The 23,323-nt window shown below is 45.2% G+C and overlaps 1 protein-coding gene across 3 annotated transcripts in view; it reads left to right on the top strand.

The window, feature by feature from the left end:
• The window catches only part of LOC147110394 (uncharacterized), a 44,661-nt gene extending 21,710 nt beyond the window's left edge, over positions 1-22,951 (top strand). For 2 of the 3 annotated variants that reach the window (XM_086000368.1, XM_086000367.1), the window contains exons 5-8: positions 520-648; positions 8,004-8,096; positions 19,443-19,612; positions 21,935-22,070. In XM_086000368.1, the coding sequence (XP_085856494.1) occupies positions 520-648; positions 8,004-8,096; positions 19,443-19,612; positions 21,935-21,947 (405 nt within the window). In that variant the 3' untranslated portion in view covers positions 21,948-22,070. Of the gene's footprint in view, positions 1-519; positions 649-8,003; positions 8,097-19,442; positions 19,613-21,934 lie in introns of all 3 variants that reach the window. The other variant, XM_086000369.1, reaches the window with a different exon arrangement.
• Positions 22,952-23,323: the final 372 nt, after the last annotated feature.

Below are 23,323 nucleotides of genomic sequence, written 5' to 3' on the forward strand. Positions count from 1 at the left end.
TCATTGTAACTTCAATGGAAAGCCCGCTTACGCACGTATAATTCTTCTTTTGTTATTTATATTGTCTTTGATCTGGTGCCTAGCGTATTGCTGTGCACATAAGACTAAATTTTGCGAACCCTTAATAATCTGCCCAATTCCATTATCTTCTGGAGGGGACTCTATATTATAATAGATAATAGAGGTTGCACTGTATTCAACTCAACCTATTTTAGAGGTCGTTTTCCTCATTACTTGTTCAAACAAACTCCACTGCACCATCTTGGCCATCCGTAGTAATTACAGCACAGGAGACTATTCAGCCCATTTTGCCTGTGCTAGCTCTTCAACTGGAGCTGTCTAGTCTAATCCCATTTCCTTGCCCTTTCCATGTATTCTTTAACATTCTTCCTTTTCAAATACTTACGTAATTCCCTTTTTAACAATCTGAAGTGTACCTGCACGAAGGAGAGCAGATGTAAATAGAACTGATAAAAGAATGAAGGAACTCAACGCCTCAAATTTCTCCCCAATTTGCAGGCAACCACAACCTCAGTATTAAGGACTGCAGCCTCCTGTTACTCGTGCAATGGCACTGAGGAGTGTGCTGTATATCAGCTCGCCAACTACACAACAGAAAGATGTGAAGATCCCAATGCTGGCTGCTGGGTAAGTTTATAGTTATCTACATTTTGTCTTTATCCCAAATGCCAGTACAGTACATAAGCTTCTACCTTCTTTGCACTAAAACCCAATGCTTGGTGCTATAATCCAGACTCAACAACTGAATTCAAGGGGATGGATTAGCATAGATGTCATTTTATACTAATGGTCAACTCCAGTGTACTTTATTAGCACTTTAATTTAAAGTGTTACTCGTGGCAGATTGGCCCATATTTTCCGATCCCCACGGGTGTGTACGAGCTGTGTACGCACCTGTAGAGGCCTCGCAAGTGCCGGTTTCAGCATGCGCTGAAAACCGGCACTTCCAAACTGTCAAGAATCCTCTTGACAGATCATCCGCCTGCCTGGGAGAAGGGCCTCCACAGGTGGAGAGTTCCGCTTTCTGCACAACCTCCGCCTGCTGAAAACCTTTAAAAAACTTACGCCTGGTAAAAGCAGGCGTAAGGCCTGCTTTTACCAGCATAAGAGTTTAAAAAGTTAAAAAAAAAATTTTCACTCATTTATAATTTTAAAATACTTTTTAAAAAAAGGTAAGTTTATTTTTAGCCCCGTAAAAAACTTTAATTATTTTTTTCAAAAAATAAAATTTTTGTTTAAAATATTTAATTTAATGTAATCTTAACTCATTTTAAAAACGTGATTTAAAAAATATATATTTAATGTTTTAGTGTGTTTTTTGAGTAATCCCCGTTCATACTTTTGACAGGTCTAAGCTGAGAGACCTGTCAAAAGTGTGAAGGGGGTTCCCTTCTTCCATTGGTTCCCCAGGGCCCACGTGATCCCAGGGACGCTTGCGAACTGCCTGCGCCCCTGGGATACCTGGGCCTCTGCGCGTGCGCACCAGGATAGGCAAGGTCCGGACCTCCGGAGCCCTCAGGTAAGGACGTAGATTTTTTCCAGATCAGAGGCATTCGCACGCAGGAAGCCTCCGATCGGAAAATATGGGCCATTGTGCAAAGTGATAATGATGCAAATTGATGCTCGTCATGGTGAGTTCTCAATCTCGTGCTATTGTGGAGAAGCACCTATAGAGATGGAAGAACTGTCACCCTGGGATGGTTTGTGTTGCTCATCTCTGAAAAGAAAGACTTGCATTTATATAGTGCCTTTCACGACCACAGGATGTCCCAAAGCGCTTTACAGCCAATGAAGTGGAATCACTGTTATAATGTAGGAAATGCAGCAGCCAATTTACATACAGAAAGCTCCCACAAACAGCAATGTGATAACGACCAGATAATGTTGTTTGAGGGATAATATTGGCCAGGACACCAGGGATAACTCCCCTGCTTTTCTTCAACATAGTGCCATGGGATCATTTACATCCAACTGAGAGGGCAGACAGGACCTCGGTTTAATGTCTCATCCGAAAGGTGGCACATCCGACAGTGCAGCACTCCCTCAGCACTGCACTGGAGTGTCAGCCTAGGTTTTTGTGCTCAAGTCTCTGGGGTGGGACTTGAACCCACAACCTTCTGACTCCAAGGCAAGAGAGTGCTACCCACTGAGCCACAGCTGACATCTGGTGTTTGTAGGGACAGCCTGGTACGTCGGGCTTGGTGGGACCCGAAGGATCCAAGGTGAGCCAATTAATGTTGAATGAAATCATGGTTTCTCTCAAAATGAACTCAGCATTAAGCTGTCATATTCAACCTGTTTCATTATTGTTGTTCATGGTTTTCATTTGAGCACAGATGCCAAAGTTTATGGAATAGCTTGTTTTATCCAGAGCCTGACTGGACTACAAGTGCAGCTGATAGGAAAAGGAGAACAAACATGATTACAGCAAAAGTTCTTACATTTTAAACCAAACAGTTCAGTATCAGTAAAAAAAAAAGCACTCAAGATCAGCCAAAGTTTTTGCTCTTAATGATATATCTATAAGAATGTCAAGGCATACACATATTTTTTTTTTCCAGCATCATTGCTGATGCTTTTATTCATTGTCAGCAAATCAACAGAAGATAATGATGTCTTCAAAACATGCAGGGCAGGCAGTCTGCTAATCGTAAGGAGATAACAGGATGTTTCATGCAGTAGTTGACTCTAATATTCGGTTGGTCCAAATGTGGCTTATTTTCCATTTTGCAACGTCTGAAGGAGATTTAACGGCCTCTTCCCCCTCGGCGTCCATGATGCCTCCTTCTCCTCCTTCTCCTTCTTCTTCCACCATGTCTTCTGCCTCTTCCATAACTTCTCCTAGATTGGCTTCTTGCCATAGTGGTACTTTGGCTTCTCTCTGAATACTGCTACCACTGGAGAAATGTTGGCATTTTATACAGTGCTCGGGTTGTAATTTTCCCCATCACACCCATTGTGATGCGTACATGTGCATGACACCCATTGTGATGTGTACAAGTGCATGGCACCCATTGTGATGAGTACATGTGCATGACACCCATTGTGATGTGTACAAGTGCTTAACATGTTAACATATGCCCTTATACTGTGTTTCTGCCCATATTGATGTACACAGTGTGCATTTGCTTACATTTTGTGCCCTTTTATGGTATTGATGTGCATGTGTAACTTACATTTTGCTGCATTTGACCCTCATCATCCCTTATTAGGTGTTGTTGTGGACGTTAAATGTGGTTATTTAAATGTCACTAATGTGGTGGTTGTGTGCAACTGTATAAAAACATACTCAACTGCAGACCCTGTTTCTCTTCTGATGCAGGATAGCAGAGGAAAATCAGGCCCATATAATCTACAGGTTTTTAAAACCCAAGCTTTGGGTCACTTGATCATTACCTTTTTTCTCCCACTTTGGTACCTGTGTTCAAATTGAGTCCACAAAGAAAGCATCCTCTTTTAGGAAGGTATAAGTCTGGTAACCACTAACCCAATAACAGTGACTGCATTATGCCTTTTTATTAACTATTTTAAAAACCTGGCCAGCCACTTTCAATCAGATTCCTGCCCAGATATTTATCCAGGTCTCTTTTGAAGGCATTAACTGCTTTTTCTTGAGATTCTGTTCCATGTATGCAATACTCTCTGGGGAAATAAATATTATATGGAATGAAATCACATTGGCATGCTTATGAGTTGTAAAATTCCATTGTCCACAATTTTAATGCAATTTATTTTTGTTGGGTGTTTACCTCTATTCAAACCAAAGGATTCTATTGAAATGCATTAAGCATTCCTATGGTAATACTGCACCTCACTGATACCTCTGATGTGAATTTGCGTGGGAGTTCTCTCGCTGGCCCGCCGTAAATTAGACAGAAGAGCTGCTGAATCCCCAGGTGTAAATGGTGTTCATGCCTCTTTGCTGGTGTTTCTGCAACTCTTCCACCAAAGTTACGGTGGAATTTCACCCCTCTAGTGTCACTTGAGGCCTGTTATTTCTGAACCGGTGTCCTCTAGTTCTGTTAAATGGCCCGTTAGCACATACACTACATTGTTTTTGTCTCTGGTCTCTGGATATAGGCTGCCTTTATTGCCCATCCTAGTCCTGAGAAGGTGGTTGTGGGCTGCTTTCTTCAGCAGTTATTTTTACAATTAGTTAAGTGATTTGCAGGGTCACGAGTTGGGCTTTTCAAATTTTTGAAGAGGACATCACCAATGACCTATACAATGTTAGGATAGTTTCCTCTGACTTATAATGAAATGTTGAGTTGAATCCTAGTTCTTGACTAGCTTCACTGATGAGTTTCATATTGAAAAGTTTTTTTGAATTGTCAAAACCTTTTCCACTTTTGCTCATGGATGTCTCATGTTTCCTTTTCAAATGTACAGCACCAATTTATTGCCAACCCTTAACACATTTGTTCATAATCATAATCATAATCAACTTTATTGTCATTGTTAGTGCACAAGTGCAGTACAACGAAATGTAGGCTTGCGGCTCCCGAGAGTGTACATTTAGATTAAGACATTTAAACATTCAACATACATTTGGCTTGTAATACATTAACATAAACATAACCATAATAAAGTGCATTGGCAGATGTGCAGGCTTTAGAGTTTATTTGTGGAGTTCAGTAGGATGACAGCCCTGGGAAAGGAGCTGTTCCTAAATCTGGTCGTACGGGTGCGAATGCATCTGTAGCGTCTCCCAGATGGCAGGATGGCGAACAGACTGTGGCTGGGGTGGGTAGGGTCTTTGATGATTGTCCGTGACCTCCGTAAACAGCGTTTCTGGTATATGTGCTCTATGGTCAGTAGCCGGGTGCCGGTAATGCATTGGGCAGTTTTGACTACCTGCTGCAGGGCTTTCCGGTCATAGTAGCTACAGCTGCCATACCATACTGTGATACAGTTCGTCAGGATGCTCTCTATTGTGCAGCGGTAAAAGTTAGAGAGGATCAGGGGTGACAGGTTACATCCCTTCAGCCTCCTTAGGAAATATAGGCGCTGCTGGGCCTTCTTCACCAGAGAGGAGGTATTGAGGGACCAGGAGAGGTCTTCCGTGATGTGGACTCCGAGGAACTTAAAGCTGTCCACCCTTTCTTGATCCATGACCCTTTGAACACTTCTCCCTTACACTTGTCACCTGGCCAAACCTTAGTGTCATCAACAAATGTTTTGTGGTATATATAACTGCTGGACGTCATGAACATCAGGGGACTTTGTCATTCTCCTGAATCCAGAGCTTTCATTGTAGGTTGAAGAGAAGATTGGTCAGTGCTGAATAAGCTCGCATTAGACTGTGTACTCAGTGTAGAATTAAATTACATAGAATTTCCAGCACAGAAACAGGCCATTTGGCTCAACTGGTCCGTGCTGGTGTTTGTGCGCCACACAAGCCTCCTCCCACCCTTCTTCACCAAACCCAATCTGCATATCTTTCTATTCCTTTCTCCCTCATGTACTTATCTAGCTTCAGCTTAAATGCATCTCTGCTATTCGTCTCTCAACTACTCTATGTGATAGCAACTTCCACATTCTAACTACTCTCTGGGTAAAGAAGTTTCTCCAGAATCGTTATTGGATTTATTTCTGACTATCTGATATTTATGGCCCCTAGTTTTGGACTCCTCACAAATGGAAACATCAAGTAGAAAGAGGAGGAGGTGAAATCATCCAGAGTTTCCAATGCTGATAGTAGCCAGTAAATTCTGCTGGAAAAGCTTGTTTATAGACATGCATTGAGGACAGGATTAGATTCATTTTGGGATGAGAGGGTTGTCCTATGATGAGAGATTGAGTAGATTGGGCCGATACTCTCTGGAGTTTAGAAGAATGAGAGGTGATCTCATTGAAACATATAAGATTCTGAGGAGGATTGACAGGGTAGATGCTGAGAGGTTGTTTCCCCTGGCTGGTGAGACTAGAACTAGGGGGCATAGTCTCAGGATAAGGGGTCGGCCATGTAAGACTGAGATGAGGAGGAATTTCTTCATCAGGAGGGTTGTGAATCTTTGGAATTCTCTACCCCAGGGGGCTGCGAATGCTGAGTCGTTGAGTATATTCAAGGCTGAGATAGATAGATTTTTGGACTCTAGGGGAATCAAGGGATATGGAGATCGGGCAGGAAAGTGGAGTTAAGGTCGAAGATCAGCCATAATCTTATTGAATGGCGGAGCAGGCTCGAAGGGCCGTATGGCCTACTCCTGCTCCTAATTCTTATATTTAATCTGAAGGAGTAATTGTGAATTGATCTGCTCACCAAAGGCTTACTAATGAAAGAAGCAGAGAACCAAATCCTAAATCTAAACACTCATTGGATAGGGAAACTGTATTCAACAACTTCCTATGCTGAGATTAAAGTAATTACTCAAACACCGCCTTGTATTTCCAACGCTGTCTAGAGGTAGTTCCCTCTGGGTTAAAAATGTTCTTCTCAACTCCCTTGGCTGCTGTGAAACTGTTCAGTTAATGTTTCACGATTCTCAGGCTTTGGACGTTTCACTCCTTCCTTTCCCCTGATAAAGGCAGTGTATCATTGCACGGACATCAACAACCCCCTCATGCTTTGCCCCAAGTGGCCATTCTTTATTTGCAAACCTAGGTAGCCTATTCGATCATATAAAAGGAGAGAGGGGGAGGAGGAGTGTCACAGTTAAGCATTATCCTGTGCTCACCCCACATCCATGCAGAAGTACTTCCAGCAGAGATGACTGAATGATGATGATCAGGGCCGAGAAGCACTGGCTGATTATTATTCCCCTCCATAACCCAAGGGCTAACACCATTATTCCAGTTGCGATCAGCTAACTCATCACAGACTAATCATTGAACCAAAGGACCCTCATATAGACTATATAACCCAGTGCTACATTTACCCACTGACCCACTAAGGGACCTTACAAGTACACTCTCAATTTAGAGAGTCTTCCTCGAACAAATGTTATAAACTCACAATATACACAGAAAAGGAAAATACCTGTGTATTACACTTGTGTGTTATTATTCAGGAGAATTTTCTTCCTGGTCCAAATCTTGTAAAAGAAAATTACAAGATCTTTGCTATTATATGCTGCATGGCTACACTTGACAATTAAAGAGGTGGTAGTGGATACGGTAGCATAGTGGTTATGTTACTGGAACGTGAGTTCAAATCCCACCATAGCAGGTTGAGAATTTGAATTCAGGAATTAAAAAGTGACCATGAAGCTGTCAGATTGTCATAAAAACCCAACTGGTTCACTAATGTCCTTCCTTTGCCTATAGTGGCCTATATGTGATTCCAGTGCCACATCAAAATGGTTAATTCTGAAGTGGCCAAGGAAGCCACTCAGTTGTATCAAACCGCTAGAAAGAATAAGAAATGTTCTTGCGACCTAGGTATTGAATTGAGTCACACCAAAGGCAAACCCAGTCCAGTCGACCCTGCAATGTCATCTTCATTAATATCTAGGGATAGCTGTGCCACAGACAAGTCAAGGAACTGCCTGACATAGGTATGATTCTGTGAATCTGACTATCAGTCAATGTCCCAGACTCCTCCATCACCATCCCTGGGTATGTTCAGTCCCACCAGCACCTAGAGTGGCTTGGTAGTTAGTCATCTGCTCTCCTATTATCTATAATAAAGCACTAACCACGCCATTTGTTGTAGTTGGTATGAGGATACCAATTTATTCAGCAGGGTCGGGCAAACATTGTGAATGGCATGCACTGTACAATTGCAAGGATCTTAATCATCAGTCTGTACTGTTTTAGAGTGGAGATGCCGAGAAATACATAGGACGGACAGCACGGCCAAGTAGTCTTATGAGAGTTTGTGCCTACAATTAGCAAAATTCCAAACCAGCATTAATTGACAATTAAAATGATTCTAAGTTGCAAGAAGAAAAAACACTTTTCTTTGCCTTATTGGTCAAAGCACCATTCCAATTTCTAATGCACTCTGTAAATCTCATTGACCTTCTGATGTTGTTTTGCAGATATGGATGACCATCTTAGGCAATGAAACTACTGTAGCTCGTGGCTGCAGGGAAAGTTGCACGGATTCCAACATGGAGGAGAGCTGCAAAGAGGTGATGGGCATGAAGTATTGCATCAAGTGCTGCCCGAATCCTGAGTGCAATGCGGAGGTGTTGTCCAGTCGTGGCACATGGATAAGACAGATCACGTGTAACATGCTTATTATTCTTTTGCTTGTCATTTCAACCAAATCAGTGGTATAAGAGGGAGGTGCTGAGTCTTTTAAGCCCATACTTTTTCAAAAGCCTCACCTTTGCCAATGGAATTACTCCACATAACCCTATTTTATGTCACTTTGCACGGTTCCGATTGACAGCTCACTCGCCAGAGTCTGTGATCTTTCTGCTTCACATAACTTGCATTTCTCGGTGTGACTCAGATTTAATAGCACCTATAGCAACTTACATAATTTATACAGCAAATTAATTAGCAGCAGTTGTAATGATGTTCGATCCTGCCATTCTGCTCTCCTGTTTATTGAACTGACGAATAGTCTTGGAACTGCTCTGGAAAAGATCTTGAGCCCAGATGTTGGCGGGAGATGAATTAAGAAATGATCAGATAGCTGAAGCAACCTCAGTTAGTGTCTGTAATTCAGCTTCCTCACACTTGCAAGACAATTTATTATTTCACAATATAAAGTAACAACTCAGAGAAAAATATATGTATTCTAATTTTTGCCTAACTTTCAATTTTTGCTCTCCCCCACCTTCCCAATACATTCTGTATTTCATGTAAGCATCTTAATAGTAGCCACTTTATCTATTGCTTTCATTACAGTGGAGCTTCGATTACACCTCATCCCATTATCTGCACTCTTGCTTGTCCACCAGAATTTTCGTGCTAATCGGGGTTTTGGGTTGGGAGACCAGCAGGAGTTGGGGCTGACAGAATTTTTAAACGATCTGTTGAATGGAAGTTTGGGGGACTCTCATTTATCCACCAGTTTCCATTAAAATTTGGGGGTTAACTTCCCTCTCCCTGGTAACTGTCTGAGGCTGAACCGGACTGTTCGCAACCTTGGTGTCCTATTTAACCCCAAGATGAGCTTCCGACCACATATCCGCGCCATCACTAAGCCCGTCTATTCCCACCTCCGTAACATCACCTGACTCCGCCCCTGCCTCAGCTCATCTGCTGCTGAAACCCTCATCCATGCCTTTGTTACCTCTAGACTTGACTATTCCAACACACTCCTGGCTGGCCTCCCACATTCTACCCTCCGGAAATTTGAGGTCATCCAAAACTCGGCTGCCTGTGTCCTAACTCACACCAAGTCCTGTTCACCCATCATCCCTGTGCTTGCTGACCTACATTGGCTCCCAGTTAACCAACGCCTCGATTTTTAAAATTCTCATCCTTGTCTTCAAATCCCTCCATGGCCTCGCCCCTCCTTATCTCTGTAATCTCCTCCAGCCCTACAACCCCCGAGATATCTGTGCTCCTCCAATTCTGGCCTCTTGAGCATTCCTGATTATAATTGCTCAACCTTTGGTGGTCGTGCCTTCTGCTGCCTAGGCCCCAAGCTCTGGAATTCCCTCCCTAAACCTCTCCGCCTCTCTACCTCTCTTTCCTCTTTTAAGACGTTCCTTACAACCTATCTCTTTGACCAATCTGCCGTAATATTTCCTTATGTGGCTCGGTGACAAATTTTGTTTTGATAACGCTCCTGTGAAGCGCCTTGGGACGTTTTATTATGTTAAAGGCACAATATAAATTTGAGTAGTTGTATTATTTCAGATAACTGAGGTTCTACTCTATTTTACTTGTTTCACTGACATTCAATCTGAAATAGAATTGCTGGATGGGGAAGTGAGTTCTGTTGCAGACTGAACGCAGGTTTTGAGCTGGAAGAGCATTTGCACGTTGGTATGAAATCCCTACATAATGGGCAATGAAGAGTGAATGGGGCTTTTGAACAAAGTGGAAGCGGCCAACTTACAACACGACTCACACACTGCACAACCCCTCCAGGCACTGCAACAGCCTTTTGTTTTTCCCTTTTCGAATAGCTGCTGTCTTTAAGCCTGGGGAGAGAAATCAACCAAATAACCGCGTATCATTTACAGTAGAACAGCATTATGCACCAATAATGCAGTGACATGTTTTTGTGGCACCTTTAGATGGGAATTGTGTCACTTAAATATGTTTAAAGCATCTTGATACATGCTCTGTGGAATTCTATCCCTAAACACTTACTAATGCTTAAGGCTGGTATTGGAATACTGTGTGGAGAAAGGGGAGCAGTTAGGTTAGCAACAGCTTTCAATTAGACACGAGGGATTTGCATGTTAAATGTGTGGTACCTCCTCCTTCATTTGGAAAGCCTTTTTAAACCTTTGTCATTGATCGTGCCTTTGACTTCCTCTCCTATATTTTTCTCTCCATTGTTACTCTGTCCATATTTTACACCTATCTTAGATGGTTGTTGCTCTATGAGGCATATTATAGTAATGTGTATATTTATCCATATAGTATATTGATCTTGCATGCGGCACACTTCCTTCCAAGAATACCTACTTCCACCTCTGTAGCATCGCCCATCTCTGGTCCCGCTTCAACTCATCGGCTGCTGAAACCCACATCCATGCTTTTGTTACCTCCAGATTCGACTATTCCAATGCGCTCCTAGCCAGCCTCCCACACTGCACCCTCTGTAAACTCATCCAACACACTGCTGCCGCTTTCCTAACTCACACCAAGTCCCGTTCACCCATCACCCCTGTGCTCGCTGACCTATACTGGCTCCCAGTCTGGCAATGCCTCGGTTTTTAAATTCTCATCCTTGTTTTCAAATCCCTCCATGGCCTCGCCTCTACCGATCTCTTTAACCACCTCCAGCTATACAACTCTCCAGGATCTCTGCGCTCCTCCAATTTTGGCCTATTGCGCATCCCCAATTTTCATCGCTTCACGGTTGGTGGCCGTACCTTTAGCTGCTTAGGCCCTAAAAGCTCTAGGATTCCCTCCCTAAACCTCTCGCCTCTCTATCCTCCTTTAAGACACTCCGTAAAACCTACCTCTTTGACCAAGCTTTTAGACACCTGTCCTAATATCTCCTTATTTGGCTCAGTGTCAAAATGTTGTTTGATAATCGCTCCTGTGAAGCGCTCTGAGACGTTTTACTATGTTAAAGGCGCTATATAAATGCAAGTTGTTGTTGTGTCATGACTTTTGTGGTCGCATTTTTATGTCAACATTTTATAATGGCAAGATCTTTTCTCAACATGCCTGTATTTTATGATGGCAAAAAACTATGTCAACATTTTATATAATGGGAAAAGCCTAATTGTCTGTCATGGTGTAGTTACAGTCCTTCTTCTATTAGTATTTCTCCACAGGCCTCAGGCGTCTGGCCTGCTATGCCCCCTCCCCCATCTCTGTTCCATGGTAAAAGAACAACAACTTGCACTTCACACCCAATGAACTACTTTTGAAGTGTAGTCACAATTGTCATGTAGGCAACTGTGGATGCTAATTTGCACACAGCAAGGTCCCACCATAAGATGAATGACCAGTTCATCAGATTTTTGTGAAGCTCATTGGCCAGGATACCGGGAAAACTCTAATACGATAGCAAAATACTGCGGATGCTGGAAGTCCGAAATTGTAAAGTCCGCGCCTCAATAATACACGGACTTCGGGAGAACAGTTTAACAGGTACTTTACTGAACAAGAGGCAGCTTGAAACTGAAACTACAGAAGCCTGCTAGGGCCCTTTATACAGGGGTGGTCACTGCCGGTACTGCAGTCTAAGACCAGTTATTCCCTTAAAGGTACATACACAACAATTCTTCCCCTTTTAGATAAACAGTACATAACAATCATTTAACAACTAAATAATAACTAATTACAATTACAATTTTCTCAGTAATATATACATCAACTGAAATCGTCATTTATAAGTTCAGTCTTTGAGGAGGCTTCCTGATCCGGACTGGATAGCGCCTTTCTCGAGTATCCTGTTCTGGCGGTGGAGTCAATTCTGGCTCATTGTCATTGGTTGGTTCGTCAGCTTCCAATACCCCTGCTTCTGAGGTAGACGCAATCTGTACTTCGGGCTCATTACCAGGTGCACATGCTTGTGGTACAGGTTTGGCTTGTTCCTGTGACTCTAGAATCTGGTCAGCATGGCGTCTCACGATGCTCTCTCCAATGTCCACTGTGTACATTAGTGGTCCCTGCTGTGTGCATATCGTGCCTGGCTGCCATTTTTCTGTTCGGTAGTCGCGGGCCAAGACTAGTTGCCCTATCTTGAAGCTCCTGGTTGGCTTCTCATTTATGTGCTGGAACTGCTTATCCTCCACATCTCGTCTTATGTTTGGTTTGAGCAAATCCAAGCGACATCTTCGTCTCCGGTTGAAAAACAGTACGGCTGGAGTTTGGTTGGTTACTGCATGTGTCGCATTCCGGTAAGCAAACAGGAAGTTATCCACCTTGTGTTGCAGTGGTATGTCGTCATTATACATTGCCTTTATGGCCTTTTTAAAGGTCTGAACAAACCTCTCAGCCAATCCATTTGTGGCTGGATGATATGGGGCAGATGTGTAATGTTTCACCCCATTATTCTTCAGGAACCTCCGGAAATCCTCAGACACAAACTGTGGGCCATTGTCGGAACAGATCTGTTCTGGCAACCCATTCCTGGCGAAGATGGTCCTTAGGACTGCAATAGTTTTCTCCGTGGTGGTGGAGGACATTTTAATGACCTCTGGCCATTTCGAATGGGCGTCCACAGCGATTAGAAACATTGAGTCCATAAATGGACCAGCAAAATCAATGTGTACCCGTTGCCATGGAGATGAGGGCCACTCCCATGGATGTAGCGGGGCCTGTGGTGGAGCGTTTTGGACCTTCTGGCATCCTGTGCATCTCGTGGTCATATCCTCGATTTCTTTATCGATTCCCGGCCACCACACAAACGCCCTGGCTAGGCTCTTCATTTTTACCCCTCCCAGATGACCCTCGTGAAGCTCATTGAGTACTCTATCTCTCAACTTGGGTGGAATTATCACTCGGGATCCACACATCAAGGTTCCCCGGCACATTGACAGCTGTTCTCTCCTTGGCGAGAATGCTGGCAACAGTGAGTCGCCATATGCTGGCCATCCCTTCACCGTCAAATCATAGACCCGAGAGAGTGTCGGGTCATTTTGGGTTTCCTTCTCAATACTTGCGTTTGTAACAGGCAAACATTCGACTATGGTCGCATGGAATATCTCCACCGGGTCCACTGCAGGTGCTTCTTCCGCCATAGGCAACGGTAGGCGCGACAGCCCATCAGCATTTCCATGTTGTTTCGTACCTTTGTACTCTATATCATACTGATGTGCCCCTAGAAAAAGTGACCATCTTTGCAGCCGTTGCGCCGTCATCACCGGAACGCCCTTCTTTGGGTTAAAAATTGAGATTAGGGGTTGATGATCAGTCAGTAGGGTGAATTTCTGCCCGTGTAGATAGTGATTGAACTTCTTCACTCCCCACACCAGGCTGAGGGCCTCCCTGTCAATCTGGGCGTAGTTACGCTCGGCTGAGGTTAGTGAGCGCGATGCAAAGGCTATTGGCCTCTCTGAACCATCACGGAATTTGTGTGACAGCACCGCTCCAATGCCGTAAGGTGACGCATCACATGCCAACCGAATCGGTAGTGTTGGGTTGTAGTGGGCCAATACTTCTTTTGAAGTGATTTGGCATTTACATTCCTGAAAGGCACGCTTACACTCATCACTCCATTTCCATGTTACACCAGTTTGAAGGAGGGTGTTCAGTGGGTGCAGAATTGTAGATAAATTCGGCAAGAACTTATGGTAGTAGTTCACCAATCCAAGGAACGACCTCAGTTGCGACACATTTTCTGGTGCTGGAGCCTTGACTACAGCCTCAATCTTGTCCGGCGACTTATGCAACCCTTCCTCATCAATCATGTGGCCACAATACGAGATTTGTCTCCTGAAGAACTCGCATTTGGGACGGTTGGCTCGTAGCCCATATTCCTGCAATCTCGTGAGCACCTGTTCCAGGTTGGCAAGGTGTTCATTGTCATTTTCGCCCGTAACCAGGATGTCGTCCAAATAACACTGGGTCCCCGGGGTCCCTTGCAGGACTTGTTCCATCGCCCTCTGCCACATAGCCGGGGCCGATGCTACCCCAAATACCAGTCGATTGTATTGGTAAAGGCCTTTGTGAGTGTTTATCGTGAGGTATTTCCTAGGTGCTTCTTCCACCTCCATTTGTAGATACGCTTGAGTCAGGTCAATCTTTGTAAAACGTTTCCCTCCAGATAGTGAGGCGAAAATATCTTCTATCCGCGGAAGCGGATACTGTACTGTGGGCAGGACTGGGTTCACAGTCACCTTGAAGTCCCCACAGGTGCGAACCTTCCTTGGCTCCCCAGGCGTGCTGCTCACTGCTTTCTTCATTACAGGAATGATGGGTGTGGCCCACTCGCTCCAGTCCACCTTAGACGGCACCCCCGAACGCTCCAGACTCTCCAGTTCAGCTTCCACAGCTGGGCGTATCGCGTATGGCACCGGTCTGGCCTTGAAAAATTTTGGGGTTGCGTTATCCTCAATCTTTATGGTTGCCTTTACTCCTTTTAGAGTCCCAAGTCCTTGTTGGAACACCTCTTCCGCGTCAGATAGAATTTGTGACAGACATCCAGGTGCGACGTCATCATCTTTTTTGTCAGTCACAGTTAGTGCCAGAATGGAATGCCAATCCAATTGTAGTCTTCGGATCCATTCACGTCCCAATAATGGTGGTCCTCCATCTCGTAGTATGTACATGTATAGTTTCTGTGTTTCCTTTCCGTTATATTCAACTGGCACCCTTATTTTTCCTCTGGGGTAGACCTTTTGCCCCGTGTATGTCTTCAATACAATGGACGTGTCCTTTAAGGGTATGTGTGAGAATAGCCGCTCTTGGTCTCGTCGATTCATGACAGTTAGGGCTGATCCTGTGTCCAATTCCATCTTCACTGGGGACCCGGCTATCATGAGGGTGACCCAAATGGTTCGGTGATCTTCTTTTGCGATCACGTTGTGTAATTTTAAACAACTTAGTCGCCTGCTCCCGGAGTCCTTATCACTCTCCTGATCTTCGGAACTACTATCTGTCAGTTTCGTTACTTTCCTGTACTGTTCCTTAGTAGTTCTTGTCGTGTTGGTCTTCTTTCCCGACCTGCAGACTCTTGCTATATGTCCCATTTTCCCGCATTGCCTGCATATTTTGTCTTTAAACCAGCAGATCTTCTGCTCATGGGTTGTTCTGCCGCAGCGATAGCACTTTTCTGCTCCATACGCCATTTCGTTAGCGCTGTATTCCTGTGGTTTCTGTTGTATTTCCGCAGCTCCCCGTGCTGCTGCTTCGTAGGATACTGCCACGCTGAAAGCCTGTTCTAGCGTCAGGTCCTTTTTTGAAAGTAGTCGTTTCTGGGTTCCTTCACTCTGGAGCCCGTAGACAAACTTATCCCGTAAGGTGTCTGCCAGTCCTGCTCCGAACTGGCAGTGCTTCGATAACTTGCGTAGTTCCGTAAGATAGTCAGCATTGCTCTCATCTTTGTGCTGGTTTCTTTTATGGAACTTGAATATTTCTGCTATCAGCAGTGGTGTAGGGCTTAGGTGTTCCTGTAAGATATGAACAATCTCCTCAAAACTTTTCTCCATTGGTTTAGCTGGGGTAATTAAATTCTGCAATAGGCCGTACGTACTCGCACCCATCAGATTTAATAATACCGACGCCCTCTTTCCATCAGCCACCTCATTTGCCTTGCAGGACACTTCGATTCCTTCTACATACGTGGTCCAGTCTTCTACCTCGTTGTCGAAAGCAGTGATACTGCCACTTTTCGGCATCTTGGGCGATTTAAAATGGCGCCTCCTGCGCTTTTGCTTCTTCCCCAACGGGATAAAATGGCGCCTCCCGCGCTTTTGCTTCTTCCCCTTACTGCCACGCTGCTCCTAGCGTTCTACGGGTTAATGGCGGTGACCCGCAGCTTCGGCGCGTCTCGCTTTCCTTCCCCCTGGTTTGGTTTCTCTCCACTGTCCTGTTCTCGAGCACCGACCGCGCCCTGTGCGCTCCACCCTCTCTCTCTTGTTTTCTTTTCCCGGCGACGCTGCGCGGCCCGTTTCGTAGAGCCGCTCGATCGAGCTTGAGCCCGCCGCAGTCCGGAAGGGTCAGCCCGCTACCTGCTACCAGCACGATTCGCTGAAACCACACTCTCTCCCGCAATTCTCCAAACACCGATGGATTCTTTGGGCAGTTGACCTCAGTCGACGCCCGTTGCTCAGACTACGACCTCCCAGGACCTTCCTTTCAGGCGAGATCCCCGTGAGATGATGCCACACTGCAGGTGAGTTCGAACTTGCTCGTCGCCACTGTAAAGTCCGCGCCTCAATAATACACGGACTTCGGGAGAACAGTTTAACAGGTACTTTACTGAACAAGAGGCAGCTTGAAACTGAAACTACAGAAGCCTGCTAGGGCCCTTCATACAGGGGTGGTCACTGCCGGTACTGCAGTCTAAGACCAGTTATTCCCTTAAAGGTACATACACAACAGAAATAACAACAGAAAACACTGGGAAAACTCAGCAGGCCAGGCAGCATCCGTGGAGAGAGAAACAGAGTTAACGTTTCAGGTTGATGACCTTTCGTCAGAACTGGAAAACAGCAGGAAATGGAAAGCAAGTTTAGGGGCTGGGAAAGGGGGAAGGGGATGAAAGAACAAAAGGGAAGGTCAGTGATAGGACAGAAAGCAGGAGAGATTAAGAGACATTGAGAGAAATTAAGAGATATTCAAGGCGAGAGGAGGTGGTAATGGGACAGGTTAAGGAACAAAGGATGGCTCTAGATGGGGTGTGACTTGCGCTGGCAGAATGAAGGACAGCTGAAGGGAGGGGGAAAATAAGGCCAAACAAAAAGTGTGGATAAAAAAAAGGAAGAAAATATATATATGTGATGGGGGCCGAGGTTATGATCTGAAATTGTTGAACTCTATGTTGAGTCCAGAGGGCTGTAGAGTGCCTATTCGGAAGATGAGGCGCTGTTCCTCGAGCTTACGCTGAGCTTCCGTGGAACAATGCAAGAGGCCGAGGACGGTGAGGTCTGAGTGGGAATGGAGCGGTGAATTAAAGTGACAGACCACCGGAAGCTCGGGGTCTCCTTTACGGACTGAACGGAGGTGTTCCACAAAGCGGTCACCCAATCTGCGTTTGGTCTCCCCAATGTAGAGGAGATCACATCGTGAGCAGCGAATACAGTATACTAGATTGCAAGAAGTACAAGTAAATCGCTGTTTCACCTGGAAGGGGTGCTTGGGGCCCTGGACAGTGGGAAGGGAGGAGGTATAAGGGCATGTGTTGCATCTCCTGCGCTTGCACGGGAAGGTGCTGGGCGAAGGGAAAGGGGTGCTGGGGGTGGTAGAGGAGTGGACTAGGATGTCGCGGAGGGAGCGGTCCCTACGGAATGCTGAAAGGGAAGGTGAGAGGAAGATGTATTTGGTGGTGGGATCACGCTGGAGGTGGCGGAAATGGCGGAGGATGATCAGTTGAATGTGGAGGCTGGTGGGGTGAAACGTGAGGACAAGGGGAACCCTATCGTGGATCCGGGAGGGAGGGGCAGGGGTGAGGGCAGAAGTGCGGGAGATAGAACGGACACAGTCGAGGGCCGTGTCAACCACAGTAGAGGGGAATCCTCAGTTGAGGAAAAAGGAAGAGATGTCAGAAGCACTGGTATGGAAGGTAGCATCGTCGGAGCAGATGTGGCAGAGAGGGAGAAACTGGGAGAATGGAATAGAGTCCTTACAGGAGGCGGGGTGGGAGAAAGTGTAGTCCAGGTAGCTGTGGGAGTCAGTGGGCTTGTAGTGAATGTTAGTCAATAACCTATCCCCAGAGATGGAGACAGGAGAAGTCGAGGAAGGGAAGGGAAGAGTCGGAGATGGACCATGTGAAGGTGAGGGAAGGGTGGAAATTGAAAGCAAAGTGAATTAAATTTTCTAGTTCAGGGCGAGAGCAGGAGACGGCACCAATACAGTCATCAATGTACCCGAAAAAGAGGGGAGGGAGGGGACCCGAGTAGGACTGGAACAAAGAGTGTTCCTCATATCCCACGAAAAGGCAGGCATAGCTAGGACACATGCGGGTACCCATAGCAACACCTTTGATTTGGAGGAAATGAGTGGAGTCAAAGGAGAAGTTGTTCAATGTGAGAACAAGTTCAGCCAGGAGGAGGAGGGTGGCGGTGGATGGGGACTGGTTGGGCCTCTGTTCAAGGAAGAAGCAGAGCGCCCTCAAGCCTTCCTGGTGGGGGATGGAGGTGTAGAGGGACTGGACGTCCATAGTGAAAAGGAAGCGGTTGGGGCCAGGAAACTGGAAACTGTTAAAGTGGCGGAGGGCGTCGGAAGAGTTGCGGATATAGGTGGGAAGAGACTCAACAAGGGGAGAAAAAATAGAGTTGAGATAGGAAGAGATAAGTTCCGTGGGGCAAGAGCAGGCTGAAACGATGTGTCTACCAGGGCAGTCCTGTTTGTGGATCTTGGGAAGGAGGTAGAAGCGGGCTGTGCGGGGTTGGGGAACTATGAGGTTGGCAGCCGTGGGGGAAGATCTCCAGAGGAGATGAGGTCAGTGATAGTCTTGGAAACGGTGGCTTGATGTTCGGTAGTGGAGTCATGGTCCAGGTGAAGGTAGGAGGAGGTGTTGGAGAGTTGGCGTTCAGCTTCCGCTAGGTAGAGGTCGGTTCGCCAAACAACAACAGCACCACCCTTGTCAGCAGTTTTAATGACAATGTCGGGGTTGGATCTGAGAGAATGGAGTGCTGCAAGTTCAGAGGGAGGTAGGTTGCAGTGAGTGAGGGGAGCAGAGAAATTGAGACGGCCGATGTCACGGCGGCAGTTAGCAATGAAAAGATCTAGCGAGGGTAAGAGGCCAGAGGGAGGGGTCCAGGTAGAACGGGAATTCTGAAAGCGGGTAATTGGTTGTGCCGCTTTAAGAAGCGGTCGCTGGCTGCCTTTTTAATTGGTGATGGCAATAGCTGTCAGTTATCCTTAGTTAACCAATAGGAGCACAGAGAATCATCCCAGAATTTGAACAAGAACAAGCTAGGTTGGAGGACCTCCTCGTGGGTCTGCTCCTGGGCCTGGCTAAGTCATTAATTGGTCCAGGCAGCGGGTGGGTCGTTCGGCCGGATTGCCTCCCTCTCTTCTGCGGCTATGTTCGCGCCCGGGTGGCCCTGGAGATGGAGCACGCGGTGTCCGCCGGCGAGCTCGATCACTTCCGTGACCAGTGGGCGCCACGGGGACTGGAGTGCTTAATTGGGCTGGAAAACCAAATTTTAATTTGATTTCTTAGGGTTTAGTTGAAGTTTCAACGGTTTATTTACAGTTTTATTTGGTTCTTTTAAAAGAGGAACAAGAACAAGCTCGGCCACTGCAATTGGACAACATGCTTGTTTAAAAGCTGGGCCCGGGACGGTAGAGCTTGTGTGTGTGGGCGGTGTTCCGAAAAGCAGACTTTGTCGCCGCTTACCAACAACTTGCTGGAAACGCACAAGAGCAGCTCCAGTGTGAATAAAAGGTGAGCTATCATGGAGTTGGGGGCTGGGTCTTTCGCGAATAAGCCGCGGGCAGTGAGTTTGGGGGTTTTGAGGTACTGGCTAACAGATGATTGTTGTGGCCGCAGGTGAGGGTCAGAGTGCCGGAGGGGGGGAATTCAATCAGAATTGCCCGCGGTAATCGGGCCGCGAGTTAAAACTAGTCTAAAGCCGGCAACTGGGAGTTTCAGGAAGCGCAGGCAATCTGACTTCCGATTGGATTTAGAAACAACCTATCAAAATGCACACTTCCTCCAGCTGCGGAGAGTGGAGCACTGATAGGTCGACAAAATAGGGGCGGTTCAGCGGAAAGGGACCTGACCAATGGGGAGTGAGCAGCGTTTAAATGTTCGAAGTGTTAGATAAGTACACTGGCAATGATTTACTCTTAATTCAAGGTAACTTAATTCAATTTCTGATTTGTTTAATTCAAATGATTGGGCAATTAGATCGGTTGTTTTTGTACTCCAGAATTTATCAGGGGTGTACAAGTATAACAGAAAATGCTGGAAAAACTCAGGCCAGGCAACATCCGTGGAGAGAGAAATAGTCAACGTTTCAGGTCGAAACCCACAGGACTGCACAGGTGTTGTGTTGCAATATTTTGTTTGTCTTGCGGGAGTAGGAGCACAAGATAGTGGAGAGAGGGGGATGTGTAATAGGAGTCAGGAGGAAAAGCCACACAGCACATGCACATCTTGAGTGAGGAAAAATCTCTGACAATTAATCAAAGCTGTGTGCTAATTTTAGACCAATGTCACTTGATTACACACTGCAGAAGTCTGGCAGCTATGCAAAAAGCTGTCTTTACTAAACTTAAAACAATTTCCACTTTTATCATTACTGGTAATGTTCAGTATCTCCTTCTTCGGCAGTCCCTTGGAGCTGAGGATGACTTGCTTCCACATTAAAAATGAGTTTGCAGGTGTTGTAATATTCAGTATCTAATCTGCTAGGTTGTCTGCATTCTGCAGGGGTATAAAAACATAATCTGAGCTCGGCACCTTAAATCAGTTGGGTTTTGAACTGGGTTGGTATATTACAGTGCCCCAAACTTATGTTTCAGAATATGAAATGGCACCTCCCTAATTTTGCAATTTTAAGCATTTTCGGGACTCCACAATGATCCAGTGGGTGAAAATGGTTGAGGACTTGGGACAAAGTGGATTTGTGCAGAAGGAGCCTGGTTGTGATCTGAGGGCAGTGCTGAAGGATCTCCAGTTGAGATTAGTTTATGGTATCTCAATGATTACATTAAATCATGGTCATTTAATTACACAGTGCCTGCATCACTTTTAATCATCCTTCCCAACTGAGTCTCCTGTTACAACAAACCATCTCTGAGTAGAGCTTTTAAATGTCTCCTAGAATTATGTTGACATTGGATTGTCTTGTTTGAAATCAGAAAAAACTTTTTTTTTTAGTGTATCTCATGTGGCCTTGCACACTGTGCAGGAGAATACAGTTTCTCTCCTCCTTGTCTCAATTATGTTTACTGGGTTTTATTGTCTGTTACATTCATTTCTTTCCCCGCCCCCGCCCCCCCTTTTTTTGTTTCTCTGTCCTTTTCTGTCTTTTTCATAGAATGGCCGCCTTCTGTGCTGTAACCATTCAGCCCATCAAGCCCGTGCCGGCTCTCTGCAAGAGCACTTAAGCTAGTCCCACTCTCCTGCCCTTTTCCCTGTAGCCCTGCAATTTTTTTTCCTTCAGGTACTTATCCAATTCCCTTTTGAAAGTCACAATTGAATCTGCCTCCTTTTCAGATTGTGGGTGACACCAACTCTTTGAAAACTGCTTTTGGGGTGGGGTTTATGTGGAGAAAATATGGATTTTGGTTCTTTTGGCATCACCTTTTTTTCTATCTCCTCACATTTTTCACCTCATAACCCTTCCTACTACCCTACCTTTTTCTTCTTTTGAACTATCCACTTAACCCCTATATCCTCCTCTTCTCTCTCTCTCTGCTGCCGCTCACCAGCTACCTGTCACTGTTCCTCTTTCTTCTTTCCTCCCCTCCCCCTCCCCCTCCCCTCCCCCTCCCCTCCCCTCCCCTCCCCCTCCCCCTCCCCCCTCCCTTTCCAGGAGCGGTTGCTTGTGACTAGAGGCTAGACAATAATTAAAAACTAATCTTGTATTGAGATGTTCAGCAAATGACCTAGCCTGAGGTGATCATAAATGCATAGGGGGCTTGAGAGAAAATCCCTACCCAAACTACTTTGCAGTCAATGGGACAAGGAGACATTTGCAAAACCAGTTGTGTGAAGGGTTTGGGCCTGATTGCTAAAGCTAAGCCTCTTTCATTTCAGCAAAACTTCATAAAATGCAAGCGTTGGCAAAGAAAGTTGCTGTGCTGGGGCTGGAAAATGCTGATCTTCGGCAGAAGAGAGAGAATCCCACACCTGTCCCAGAAGAAGAAACTAATATTCGTACAATAATCAAAGAGCTGGAGGAGACAATTGCTATGCTGCAGGAGGAAGCTGCTATGCTGCAGGAGACAGTTGTTATGCTGGAGGAGAAAGTTGCTATGCTGGAGCTGCAAAATGCTTCTCCAACAGGAGATGGAGAATCTCACACATGTCTCAGAATAAGAATCTAATTTTTAGTGCCTTGTTTGAAACAAAGGTAGTGCTTCCTTTTGAAGTGTTGTCCATATAATTTGCATTCTAAACTCCTATGTTACAAGGTAGTGTAATAAATTTGCCTGAGATTTAACTGATCAAGCAATAACTCAATTTGTCAAAACTAAGTGGCGGTCGGATTGCATTGTTCGCTTAATAACCGCAGATACAACATTTTTAAAACTCCCAGTATGGATTTGTTTACACCTAGATCTTCAACCAGCAAACTTCCAAACACAACACAATTTTGATTGCATTTATCACCTGTTTCTGAAGTGCCTTAATGCAAGATATTTCAAATGTGTTAAAAGGATCTTGTGGAAGGTGGATAGATTCATAGTTAGTGATGTGCATTAGTCTATTAGCTTATTTATACCCTTTGTAATTACTTGTGTCTCAATTTAAATTTACCCAAAATGTACATCTGGGCAAACCTCTGAATTGTCAGCTAATTCCGAGAACTTTATAATAGGGGTTGAATTGTGACCCCCCAGGGTTGCTGACTCTCTCATATGTTAAGTAACACTGCTATAATCAAGTGTGAAGCCTCAACATACTCCGTCTACCTTACTTTTCTCTGGTAATTGTGTATCTGCAGTTGCCTCGATATTTAACTTGTCATTTTCTTCTGCTTACTCACTTGCTTTTTTTTTTAATGTGTTGTGTTTACAAAAATTGAAAACAAATAAAATTTGTCAATGTCCAGTCATGCTGTGGGTGTATTTTTTTGAGGATTGGTTTCATCACTTGACACTTTTGGTAATGGGGTTTTTGTTGCTGCGGCCCCCCCACCCCCCCAGAAACAGCTGGCGAGGCTGATGTGTAATGGTTAGAATTTGTGGTTCTTTTCATATGTTTGTTGTCAAAGCTGTACTGCCTCCATCTTAACCAGATTGTAGCCTCTGATTGGTTTGCATCTAGTTTTGTAAACAGTGGGTTAGTTCAGTCCCTTCAGCTCCATGTTTTTGGAAGCTGTCTCCTACTGTAAATGATGGCTTTTTGGTCGTCCGCCACCAAATCCCTACCTGCTGTGGACAACCAGCATGAAGAACTGCCCATAATTGACCTTTCATGGTC

This window comes from Somniosus microcephalus, chromosome 11 (assembly GCF_052327205.1).
Source record: "Somniosus microcephalus isolate GS21.2 chromosome 11, FLI_Smic_1.0, whole genome shotgun sequence".
Taxonomy (NCBI): Eukaryota; Metazoa; Chordata; class Chondrichthyes; order Squaliformes; family Somniosidae; genus Somniosus; species Somniosus microcephalus.